This window comes from Venturia canescens, chromosome 6 (genome assembly GCF_019457755.1).
Source record: "Venturia canescens isolate UGA chromosome 6, ASM1945775v1, whole genome shotgun sequence".
Classification (NCBI taxonomy): Eukaryota; Metazoa; Arthropoda; class Insecta; order Hymenoptera; family Ichneumonidae; genus Venturia; species Venturia canescens.
This window is the reverse complement of record NC_057426.1, coordinates 5,105,660-5,118,349: the sequence shown is the minus strand read 5'-3', so window position 1 is coordinate 5,118,349 and position 12,690 is coordinate 5,105,660. Positions and strand designations below refer to the sequence as shown.

Sequence of the window (12,690 nt, the reverse complement as noted above, 5' to 3'; positions counted from 1 at the left end):
GCACCTCGAATCGACTCAATATTTTTCGACGATTTTAAACTTTTTGAGACTGAACTCGAGTCAAGTATTTCGGGCGATCTCTCTTCGAATGTTTCGCAGCTTTTTTCATCAGGAAAATGCATCAAAGCAATTAACTTTTGCACGTTTCCAATAAAACCTTTCCTCCCAAAATATTTTCTCAAAATTTTCAAAACTCTCGATTCGTGAGATTGTTTTTTTCTCGAGCCATCTCCCGATTATCACGAACACGTAATAATGCAATAAAGCAAATGCAATAATTGACTAAATTCTGCATAAAATCTCGAGTTCAAGGGTGAGTCTACACAGACAGGAATGTATTAATATAATTGGAATAAAGTCGTGGCCCCATTAGCAGACTACTAACAAGTACTCACAATTATTATGGTGTGCCTTGGTAATCGGCTCGTGGGGATTTCCCATCGATAAATCGATGGGATTACCATGTTTGTGTGTGAACATTTAGCAGTGCTAGGAGAAACCACTCGTAGGGTTCTCGAATGCTCTCTCTCTCTCTCTCTCCGTTCGACTGTACAGCATCGTCGCTATTCTCGCTCGGATGTATAAGAGGGTTGTAAATTCTTTGGCTCACCGCATTTTGTTTACCGTTCTGCTCAGCGGGTGAGGGTGCGAGAGGGTAACCAGAGGGAAAGAGAGAATCCGGGGGCGAGGGGAGGGATGGAGCTTGATCCTCGATTTTATCCGAATGAGTCAGCTTCCGTTATTCCCTCGTTTTTCCATCTCAAATATGCATTTGCTTCATTCGAGTTATCTTACAACTTGCGATTGTTGCAATATAACGACTCCGTAATTTCGATACCCCGGAATACTGGAGGCGAGGAACGAGCGCTTGGAAAGAAGATGAAAAACATTTTCGGTTTATGCCTCGAGAGAGATCGACGATGAAATTATTACGAGCTATTCCTCTTGCTCCAAAATCCTCTTCCGCGAAAACTCTTATAAATTCCGGGTGAACATCTTCGCGGCATCTTCAATCTTTTTAGAGCGAACGAAATCGATACGCGTCGTATACAAACACACAAATTGGCCGAGCACACATTCATGATGGGTATATCAAGAGGGACCGAAGATACTCTCGTCTCGAGAAAGAATTTTGCGGGGCGATATCCCGTGCAGCCCCTCGCTTAAATAGCCCCGAGGCTTTGTATCAACTTTGGTAGGAGAATTTCAATTTCGTGCTCTTCTCAATTTATTCTTCCTCTATATGAGGCATTCCACGACATTCCGAGCCGCCTCGGATCCGACCGTTTTTAATTTTTCTTCAATTTTTCTCGTAAAGTGAAGATGAACGTGGGGCGCTATGGATTTTTCGGTTTTTATCCCTTCCGAAAGTTGTCATTTCGAAAAACCCGGATTTCAGGAAACCCGGCAACGTTTCAGAGTCGACTCGAACATAAAATCTTCAAAATTTTTATATATTTTATTGGAAAAAAAATAATTTGAGGTCAAAAATCGTTGAGGCAATTTTTAAATCAAAACGTCATATAGAACGCTTTTACCCGAGTAGATTATTATAATAACCATAATCATTACGAGCCATAATCGTCGTCCACCCCAATAAGAATCTCTCCTTTCAAAACGATTTCCCAATAGAAGTCGACCCTCACAAGAAGCTAGGAAAAAACCTCTTTCACGGTTATTCCTCCCTCTTAGCCAATTAATCAGAGCTCAACCGTCCAGCCTCCTCAGCCCGGGTTCTCGTACCCTCCGCGCTCATTCCTTCCCTCATACCTTGGCCCTTTTCTCTCCATTGGATCGCAATTCGCCCAGCAACCCAAATTTAACTCAATATTTCTTCCTTTCAAGAGGATAACCAGAGAAAAAGTGGAAAGTTGATGAGAGAAGGGACAAACGTGCATGCATGTGGCTCACGTAAATGACAGTATCTGAACATTTCCGATGTCTCAGTGGAGTTAAAAACGTCTCTTATTCTTACAACTTTTCTTTCAAGACTTTCCCAGTGCACAGTAGTTTTCCTAAAGATTTTCATCACTTTTTATTGGCAGTTTCATTCCCTTGATTCGTATTATTGGTAGCAGCCTTCTTCGATCCCTGTTTTCTCTTCTTTCGAGAGAACTTTGATGTTTGTCGTAGCAACCCCCTGGTTAATGTACAGCCATGAAAACAATTAGGGGATCTTGTTTGTGAAAAAGCCTCGGTAGGCAGATGAGAAATGTTACGAGAAGTTAATGGCAGTATCGAATTTAGTACGAGCTACGAATAATGGAGCTCGAGCTTCGAGTTTGTTCGTGGTTAGGTCCTTAAATGTCTATTTTATGGGTTTGGACACTCATAAATTTCTAAAGTTCTCATCGTAGAAGCCTCCGTATGCTCCGTATTTTTAAGAGAATCTCTTTAATATTCGTGTGTATAAGTGGAGCATTAAATGTTTGATTTGCAGCCAGAAATTGAAGTAGTCGAGCAGTACAGCGATCCCAGAGATAGTAGAAGCAAAGCGTACATCGAGCCGGCTCAAAACGTCAACGAGCCTGCAGGACCAGCCGTGCTTCCAGTGACGTCGATCAAAACGAATCGGGATTACTGTCGACCGTACACAGGTAAGCTCCACATTCATTTTCACATCCATTAATAAAGCCGCCAACACGTTTCACCAAAACTTGAAGAAAATGTAAAAAATTCTTTCGAAATCGTCTCGTGACGGTGTAAAATTGTATGGGAAGTCCCTTAAATACCGAATTCGGGGACATCGTGAATCCGAGGGACTCGCCGAGACTCCGCGATACTTTGTCGCGAGCTCTGATAATCAAAGAATCTCAAGTCCGTATCATAACAATGAAGAAAAAAGTATTCCTCGGTAATTTGGCGTACTTGCTGGATGGCTGGCCGTTTGTGGATACGACTCCAAGGTCCCGTGGGTCGTAATAAAGGTTGCTGGCTAATTTAAAACGAGCCCCGAAGCGCATTCGTGACTTCTCTCATAAGCTGAGAGTGCCTCAATCTAGAGGGAAAGAAAATAAGAGTGGGAACGGAGGGAAGAGTTGGGGAACGAGAGTCTAATCCGTATATAGCTTCTTGACGGTGAACGATGATGAGGAGAGAGAAATATTGCCACTGTAAAACTCACCGAGACGACGCTCTTGAATATTAAAGTTCAAGCACAAACGCTCTTACGACGAGACACGAGACCCCCGCCTTTTTCTCTCGCTGTTTCTTCCTCGTTCCCTGTTTTGTGCAATTCTTTTAGCGTACGTACTTGAAGTAGTGAACCAACAGTCCGCAAAAGACCGGAAGATGTCACGGGTGAAACAAATTACTCATCCGTTAACCTTCGTACGATAATAATATACGCAAGGAGCAGGGTGCACAAGGAAATCCAAGAGAATCCGTGCTCGCCCCCTTTCCTCTTTTTCCGTCTTGTAACTCGGCACGATTTCACGTATAAATAACCTCGAATGAGAGATCCGGCAAGTAAGGCATCCACACGTCACTAAAACGGAGTCTCGAGTATGCAGATTGCCGGGTAATCCTGATCCCGAGTAAACAACTCTCAGGATATTTGCATCCCTGCGATATTCATGGCTATTTAATTCCTCGAGATTCCTTGATCCTTCGGCAGGATCTCTTTCGTGGGTTTGAGTAAGCCTCAAACTTCAGTGAACGAGTTTACTCCTCTGCGTCAACCTCGATCAGGAGTTATTAAAAGACATGCGACAAGATGCGATCGAATTGCATATAAAGAGCTCTCTTGGAAAATTCGTTATTCGAGTCATTCAATCGAGGATCGTTCTGACGAAGAATTTTCTTCATTCAAACAGTCTACGATGATAAATTCTTGAGCAGGTTTTCTATGAAAAATAAACTGTCCAGTAGGGGTCGGTGCAGCCGTAAAATCACAGCTTTCGTTAATAACGAACTAACTGAAATATTTACCCATTTGAATTCACCCGGATTTCTCTGCGCCCTTGAGATCGTTACGATTTTCGGAGGCAGCTTCCTATCGCGGTGGGCCATCGACGCTAGCAACATCAGTAGCACGTTTTAAACTCACTTTTGATTCTCTTCCCAGTCACTCGTACACGCGTTCGCGCAGACCATGCACCCTTAATGTGTCACACGATATTTAATTAAACTTCTCATTCCACGTTGGCTTTGCTACCATTGTCGACGATCTCGTCCCTGCTTCCGCACTTTTGGTCCCTACACCGAGCACCTCCGCTGCCTTCGGGTTTGCAAAGTTTCGAGGGTTTTACAGAACAGCCCTTCGGGACTTATTAACCGTTCCGCCAATGCTTTCCCATCCATAGATTTTTATTTTCCGTACACCCTTGTGCATTTTTTCCCTTTTTTCTTCATGAGACCGTATACACGCGTTTACATTTTATTGTTGACTATTCGAGCACCCGAAATATCACGTTCGCTTGTCCCGAAATACTCGAAAAGTCTCGAGTACATCGTTAAAAATTTCACTCAACAAAACAAATCATTCAGTAAAATGGAATAATTGTGGTCCCTTTATAAGGAATGCGATCAATGCTCGCGTCCAATATTTACTTTTGCACTCAAAGTTCATTTACTTTCACCTTCCAAATCGCATTCTTCCTGCCTCAATGCTCCAATACCAATCGAATGAGATTCTTCGCTCGAATATACAGAAAAATCTTGTACGAATGGGGAAACAAATTCGAAGATTATTCTTGCTGAATTTGAGATTCGAATCGTACTCGCTCGTAGCTTCACTGCTTACTTCGCACCCGTGAGGCCAGTTGAAGGGACACACAAACTTTCGAAATAGCTGAAGGGAAGCTCGAAATGAGGAGAAAAACCGCGTGAATTAGAGTTTTGCGAGCCTGCCATAACTTCGTCATAGTGTGACTGAATGTGCTCAAACTACTTACTTGAGAATGAAGGAGTTTCACTTTCCTTAACTTCGACAGTTTAAGGAGGGAAGAGTGAAGAAACGAGAGTTGGTAGCACGATAGACGAGAGAGAAAACTGCACGATTTGGATTCGTAGCATCGTCAACGTGTTCAAGTGCAGCACAGGCCAGAGTCTGTTTTTTTATTTGGAACTTTCCTCTCCAGCCTTTCAAGTCCACGTACAATGTAACCTCGACCCTAAACCATTCTATCTCTGTCCTTCTCCTCCTCCTCCAGGGTTTTAGTAATCGGTGTCTCGTCCCTTCTCTTTGCAAAACGACTCCGTTTCAATTAATCGTACGAGGTGACTTGTACCTCATTCCGCACCTCCGAGCAGTTATCGCTCGGCTCCCTCACCGTTCCCTCCCTTTCTCTCCCTATCTTTCACGCTTCTCTGCTTCTGTCGTACGAGTTCTCGTCAGCGTATGCAAATGACACCATTCTGTCCGTTCGTTCGGACGTCCATCTGCGTTCGAAGGGGCGTTCCTCTGTCCCGCCATCGCATCAGGGAAACTGGACACTTTTGCTGCTAACTTTGTTTCACTACCTTCCAACAAATCGACGATAAGCTACTTTTGTGTCCATTTCAGCCACCCTTTGAAATGAAAATTAAATAAAAAAAGTACTCAAAGCGAGAAGGGAATCGAACGGAGCGAGTCACCGTGAAAACAAGTAATTTTCATTACGATGAAGAAAAGCATATGGAGACGATTCCTTCGAAATAGTTCTTAATAAAATTCCACAGTCGAATTTCCTCAAACTCAAATCATTCTTATCCAAAGTTGTAAACTGCTTCGAACCTTTTAAAATGTCACTCGAACCCAAAGTCTCAGCAGCTCAACGGTGCAGGTTTCGAATACCCGTTCCGACTTCTGTCAACTCAAACGATACCAAAAGCCTTTTTATCTTATTAAAAGCTAATAATCATCAAGGATTTCGTCACACTTTTAGTATTCAAGGAGTTGTACAGTCTCGAAAAGTTTGTTGCCGTATTTCACCAGGAAGATGAATACTCCACAGTATACCGAGTAAAAGAGGCCGAGGGTGGCCCTGCCCTGTCTCACTTTCCACTTTCAAAAGCCAAGGGTAAAATAATCCTCTCTTTGTGTCACCTTCGTCTAAAAAATCCTTTATCTGTTCAGTCTCTCAACTTTTCTTCTCGACTGTCATCTTCGTCGTCATACAGTACCGGAGTCTTCCATCCAACATGTAGTCCTTGTAATTCAGCGTCCTTTCCCCTCGTGCTACTATACCCGACTCTCGCTTAAGCAAATCTTTCTTTCGCTCGGGAAACTAGATCATTTACAAACTGTCAGAGACATGGCCCTTCCGTCGAGGCTCCTCTTTCTCGCGGACGTGCCTACGCGAACGTTATTATTTATGGGTCGTTCTACGTGTGCTGAAACAACTTTTGGCGAGCATGAGATTCAATGAGTAAAGAACTGAGTAAATTGGTCCACGATCCTGAGATCGTCGGTCAATTAAACATTTTTTTTTGTTCAAACTTATCAAAACTTTGCTCATGTGAATTTGAATATCAATACGATAACGATTTTATCTCGGGAGGCTACAACGTTTTGAGGCCGAGTATTAAAAAAACATTTCCAAACCCAAAGACGTCCGTGATATTCGAGACTGCGGAGTTTCTGCGGAAATTTCAATCCACGGACATGAATTCACAACTCGGTTTTGAGATTCCGGAATTTTGGCCCGAAGCCTTACAAAATATACGATTCCTGTCGCTCGGTTCGAGTGTTCTCAGGAGAAAATTCGGCATCATTTAGTATGGATGTACGAGCCTCTACAACTCCGACCAAGAACCCAGCATCGGCGTCGCTGTGTGAGAGAGAGTGGAAAGCGTGAAATAGAAGTTACACACAAGAGCTTGCGAAATCGAGGCTGATCCTGCCTCGTTCCAATCGTTTCACGAGAGAGGCGCCTAATCGAGTTTCTCACAAGTTTGAATTCACCCCAACTTGCTTCTTATGGAGCTCGCAAGAGAGAGAGAGAGAGAGAGAAAGGAAGGAGTGCACTCCGCAAGCGCCTCCGGCGCAGGCATATCAGAGTTCACGGAGTGAACGTTTTCCGGGAACTTTAGACAAGACGTCGTCAAGTTTTCGCTTCTCAAACTCGAGCCTTATAACTGAACACTTTCCGCGTCTAACCTCGTAACACGCTTAATATCTAATGTAATCGATTTTCTGACGATACTCACTAAAAACTACCTGATTTTATCCATCAATTATTACAACTCAAAGCAACTATTAAGCAAAAGTTTTGTCCCAACAACATTTTCTAACGATCGAAAAAAAACTTTATTGAATGCGGTTTGAAATTCATTTTTATGTTCTCTTGAATAATTACTAAAAAAAATAAATCAGTTAACTAACTGTACTGAACTTTTTAACGGTTTCGTTCTGTTGTTCAGACAAAAGCTTTGTATGTTTTTTACGAAGCATTATGTACAATAACAAAATATTCTGTTTGTCTCTGAGAAATGCGAATGACTAAACTTTTTTGGCTTTCTAAGGTAGATCATGTCCGTAGGATCGTATTTTATGGGTGTCTAAATTGGGTCGATTTTAACTTCCTAATTAAAGATATTATCACTCTAAATTAATGCGAGAGTTGTTCATTCAAAATTGTAAATACATTTTTCCAAATATTGTTTTTGGCGAATGAAATTACAAGCCATTTATTAAACGGTGATCCATCACTGACTCAAACCGAAATTTCATTCGTCCCTGGCGAAAATACTACAGATTTTTATGTAAAAAATCACATTAGGGAACGCAAAGGGAAAACACAAAGGGAAATGCATCAAGAAAAAGTATTAATAAAAAGACAGAAGGCTATGACAGGATAGGGACAAGCCAAGGAGAAACAAAATGGTGAAATAAGCAAATGTGAGTTTATACGAGTGCTCATTACCAATTCCGTTCAATCTTTAACGCAACATATCTTTATTACTAGTAAGACAATCGTCTCGAATTTTTTCCTAGACCTTCATTTACTTCATTGTTACTGTGTACTTTTTCATAAGCTTCGTATAAGAAGCGTTCATTCGTTGTATGAAAAGATGAACAATTTTTTACGCACAGTTCCTGTACCTTTTGCAGCAGATACATTATCAACCCTCTTTTCGTCTTGATAATCGTGACAATGATTGCCACAATTTAGTGCTTTACGATTCGGAATTTCGACGTGTGCAATGGAACACAGTTTCTAAATTCGGCGAAACTGGGCTCGATCGAGCGTGAAGAATTGTTAGGTAACCAACGAAATTCTATTCGCGGATAGATGCACGCACAAGCGCCTGCACAAACACACGTTTCACACACGTATTTACGATGCGGTTGGACTTAAAACTTCAAATAGAATTACAATCCCCGGCAGAGTTTCGACGGTGAAGCGACTCTTCTTTTTTCTATTTTTTTTCCGGTATACGTGCATGGCAGTAAGTAAACGGGCGTAAATTATGTGCCCGGAAAGAGTCGAGCGTTGGAAGATGCGCCTTTCTAATGACGAGAGGACTTCAACCCTTCGGTGAAGTGCGACGAAGTAGCAGGGAAGTCCGATATTGAGCCTGCTTGGATACTGGCTTTCGCATCGATGTCGATTTCATTTGAATTTCTTTCTCCCTCTCACTCCGCCCATTTCCTTTTCTTCTGTCTCTTTTCCCTCCCTTTTCGCGGTGTATGTCTGACACGAAACAGGGAAACGTTGAATCGAAGGGTGCGCGAAAGTTCGCTGAGGATTCTCTCAATATTTGTTTTGTTTTTTTTTTTTTTTTTTTTTTTATATTTATGTACACACACGTGTGTGCAAATACGCTCCTGGTAACGGTGTATGAGGCCTGATCGAACCAGAGAAATCGTTAAACCCGTCACGAGCAGCGAAATACGCGGATGCGGGAGGCTAACGGACCCCGGGGCGATATTCGGGTGATCCGGGTGGACACGATCCGGCTCGGGGAAGAACCCCGTAGGTAAATCGGCTCGTCATATTGCTCTGTTCTCACCCCTTTTACACAACCGGAGGAAACTATCCTGGTGAATATCAACATCGATTCCACAGTTCCTCGTCGTTAAAACGAACCTCAACTAAACGGAGCTGTTAGAGCCAGAGACAGTGGGGTTGTGACCTGAAATTCAGACCGTTGCGAATCGAAATCGTCGCTGAAATACTCTGAACATCTTTACTCATACGTACTTTGAAAAATTCGCGTGGTTAACACAAAAAGTAGCGATTACCAATCTCGTGTGTTTCCGGAGGACCACAAAGCTCAGTTTAAGGGGTAATTTTAGCTTGCGATTAATGAAATTAAAGTGAATTTGGTTTCAGTCAAATTGGTAGTTCGGAAATATTCTCGGGATGGAATATTTTAAGGCGCGGCTCAAAAATGTATTTTTATGTAATCAACCATAATTACGTATCCATTTGAAAAGTTTTTCTCTCGTACAGGCGTTCCAGGAAAGTGAAGAGCAGGAGAATTCATTGAATTCACGGGGTGCAGATGGGCTGTGCCATCAAAATTTTATCAGTGGTACGACAGGATTTGCCTCGTATTGAAACTTTATTTTAATTTCCATTGTAATGTAAATTTTTATGGGAAATGCTTGAAAGGTTGAAGCGAAGGGGTTGAAGAGTCGATGGGGCGTGAAAAGGGGAAGGCGCGCCGCGTTACGGAGGGCACAGCTGTAAGTGGGATTGCGACAGTGCTGAACGCTATTTCAGGCCAATTACATAGTGCATTAATGTACGAAAGAGAGCGGGAGAGTCGAAAAGGACGATGAGGGATTTGTCGGAGCAGGATGAACGTTTAGCATACGGAAAGTCGCTAAGTATAAAGGAACGGAAAACGAACCGGAGCGAGCCCAGAAAGTATAAAATTACCGAAGTAAGTAATTCGATGAACAGAGCAAGTAATTGCCACTCGAAAAGCTCAAAGGAGAAGTCTTTGTCGTCGCCGAGATCTCAGGCCCAGAAGAGCAATGACTTTTCTCAGAATGCCTTCCCCGATATTTTCGCCTGCGACTTTTCGCTTCGACACTCGGCATTGCTGCCTGAGAAAACGAGGAGGAGGGAGCGAGAGAAATTATGAAACGTCAGCTTTTTATAAGGTATCGCGTGTCGCCCTTTAACCCCTCGTGGGTTTCGCCCCCTTTTCCGAGACCGTGTATGCTCAAAGAGACGAGAACAAGATCAGAGAGTAGGAAAAATAATCTTGGCACGACGATAGAACGAAAAAGTGAACAAGAACGAATACATCAATAGAGACAAAACAGGCGTCTGATGTTTTCGGCGTGCGTGTGCTTTTGACAGAAGCTTCAATGCTCATAAATATGCAAAGTTGACTCCTCAAAGAATCCGTAAATAAAAGAACACTCTCTTGTCAATTTATTCCAAAGTTTTTTTCGCTTGTGCATTCGTTGACATCAGCAAAAAAACGTTTACTGATTCGCTGTCATCGACGTGTTGCAGAACTGTAGAAAAGCTCACTTTTTTCGTGTGTCACACTCCTCGCTCTTATCCACAAAGCCAGTGATCTTAAATGTGATGATAACGGCTCTAATCCTTATCACGAGACGGTAAAATCCGAGGGGGATTGTGGAAAAAATGAATGTATGAGAGTTTGGGTGAGATCTCGGTGGAGGCTGTCGGGGGCACATTTCTTGTCGCGAAACGGCCCGGGAATATCGCTCCGCAGTCACAATCTTCTCATCCTCTTGGAATATAACTCGCCGTGTATCGTCTCGTAACGCTCCTCAATAACTGAGATTGGCTTTCATTTCATTCTGGTGAAGGGGAGAAAAAGGAAACGAGCACGAAGAAGAAGGAGAGAAAAAAGATGGAAAATCTTTGACCTCCTAGAGGGACGAGCTCACGTTCGTCTCGTCCAATGATTCAGAGATATTTGTGTGCACGGCTGTGCACATGAGGGCGGGAAACTGCGTGGGTGAATATCTTCAAATCTCCTCGAAGCCCCACCGTCACCGTGATTTTATTAGTCGAATCTACATTCGATTTTAACTTCTTCGCACGCACGGGGGTGTGGCGAAACAAATCAGGATGTTTTTTCTACTTCCCTGGTCAGAAGCTAACCGCGACGGGAAGCTGCATGCCGCAATAGTGTATGAGCAAACTTCAATTTCCCCGTCGACGGATTCTCGCACTGAGCTCACAGCAACGATTCATCGACGGGTCCATTCCCCGCATTCGCATCCGTTAGCTCAAGTGAATTTCAAAGATAACAAAAATCCCTTTTTACGTAAACCCAACAAAAAAGTAATTTCCCGTCGGTTGGCTAGATTTTCATTCGGTTTGACAGCATCGATTTGTGCCCCAGTATGCCCGCTCGGCGAGCAATGAATTTCAACGCAGTACATCAAAGAATAGAATCCCGTAACAATGCAGACCCACGTGATAACAGCAGTAGAGCTTACGCATCAATTTCCTACGTAATTACACGTTCCACGTACCCTCTCGCGCAGAGATAAATCCGAGATAAATCAGAGATTAATCATCCTAGTGGATTAGCTGAAAATCCAGTGCTCCCAGTCGATATCAATCGAGCATAAAGCAGCACAGCGAAGGAGCGAGATGGAAGGAGCCCAAAAACCGTTTTTGGACTTTCCTTTCGACGTATTAGAATGTAAACAGCGAATATCTAAAACGTATATGTGTACACTGTGCAGAAAATCGTTGGAGCGTTCATGTAAACGAGAGTCAAGTTGGTGGGACAGCGATTCGTGTTATCCGCACAGTGATTGCCCCGACCGAGGGAACCCCGACGTTGTCGCTCACGCCGCTCCCGCGCTCGCGGACCCCTAATAGATTCATTAGGGGTTGTTCAGGATCCCTGGGAGTGCATCGACACTATCGACTCTCCATTTCACTGATACGACTCCCCTCTCGCGTCAATACATCGTTGCACTTCGTACCTCCGTCTCTCTCCCCCTCGCACACGCCCCCTCCGACGACCCTCAGCTTCCGATTGCACGCGCGGGCTACTGTATTTATATCGCATCTGCAGACTCCGAGTATCTATATAAATATTGCATGGAACCGCCTCCGAGAACACGTGACGCTCCATAGTTACCTCCAAATCTGATTACCCATCGGTAATCAATATCCTCGCGATACGTCGATTAACGAGAGAGCCTCCGAGTCCCTGTGTCCGAATTCCAACTGCCCGCTCTGTGCTTCCTGCCGCCACGAATCCCTAGCTTTTGGCACACCAGACGATAGCACATTTGGATGCCCGCTCAAATCTCGGGGTGTTTAAAATATCGTAAAGAAAACATATAAGATGAAATATGCTCGGCAGGCGAGGATAATATGAAAAATTATATTTGCTATGACGTTGTATTTTTGTTTTCATTGGTGACAAAGTTTATTGATTGGTAGTCAGTCTTTTAATTAATGTATTACCAAAACTCACGAAAAAAATCCATACAAGAAAAAGAAAGGCGTATATTGTGCATTTCATCGATAAATAAAACCAGATTACGGTTAAGATGATACATAAAGTGATGGTGCTGATACTTATCGTCAATATTGGAGTAAAATCTTGAAATCGTTATTGAATTGGGTCGTTCAATGAATTAAATCCACGGAATCAAAAGTAAGTGTCATCATCAAATCAATTCTTATCTGGTTATTTCCATCTTATAAACTTTCATCACGGTCTAACAATCTTTGGTTCTACATCTTAGAATTAAAACCGATTTTAATAAATTTGTCAATTTATCAACTATTTATCAATCATATC

The 12,690-nt window shown here is 42.9% G+C and overlaps 1 protein-coding gene across 1 annotated transcript in view; it reads left to right on the top strand.

The window, feature by feature from the left end:
- Positions 1-12,690, top strand: part of hwt (heavyweight) — a 151,843-nt gene that overhangs the window by 113,458 nt on the left and 25,695 nt on the right. Inside the window, exon 4 of the mRNA XM_043421398.1 lies at positions 2,441-2,597. Coding sequence (XP_043277333.1) covers positions 2,441-2,597 — 157 coding nt within the window. The remainder of the gene's footprint in view (positions 1-2,440; positions 2,598-12,690) is intronic.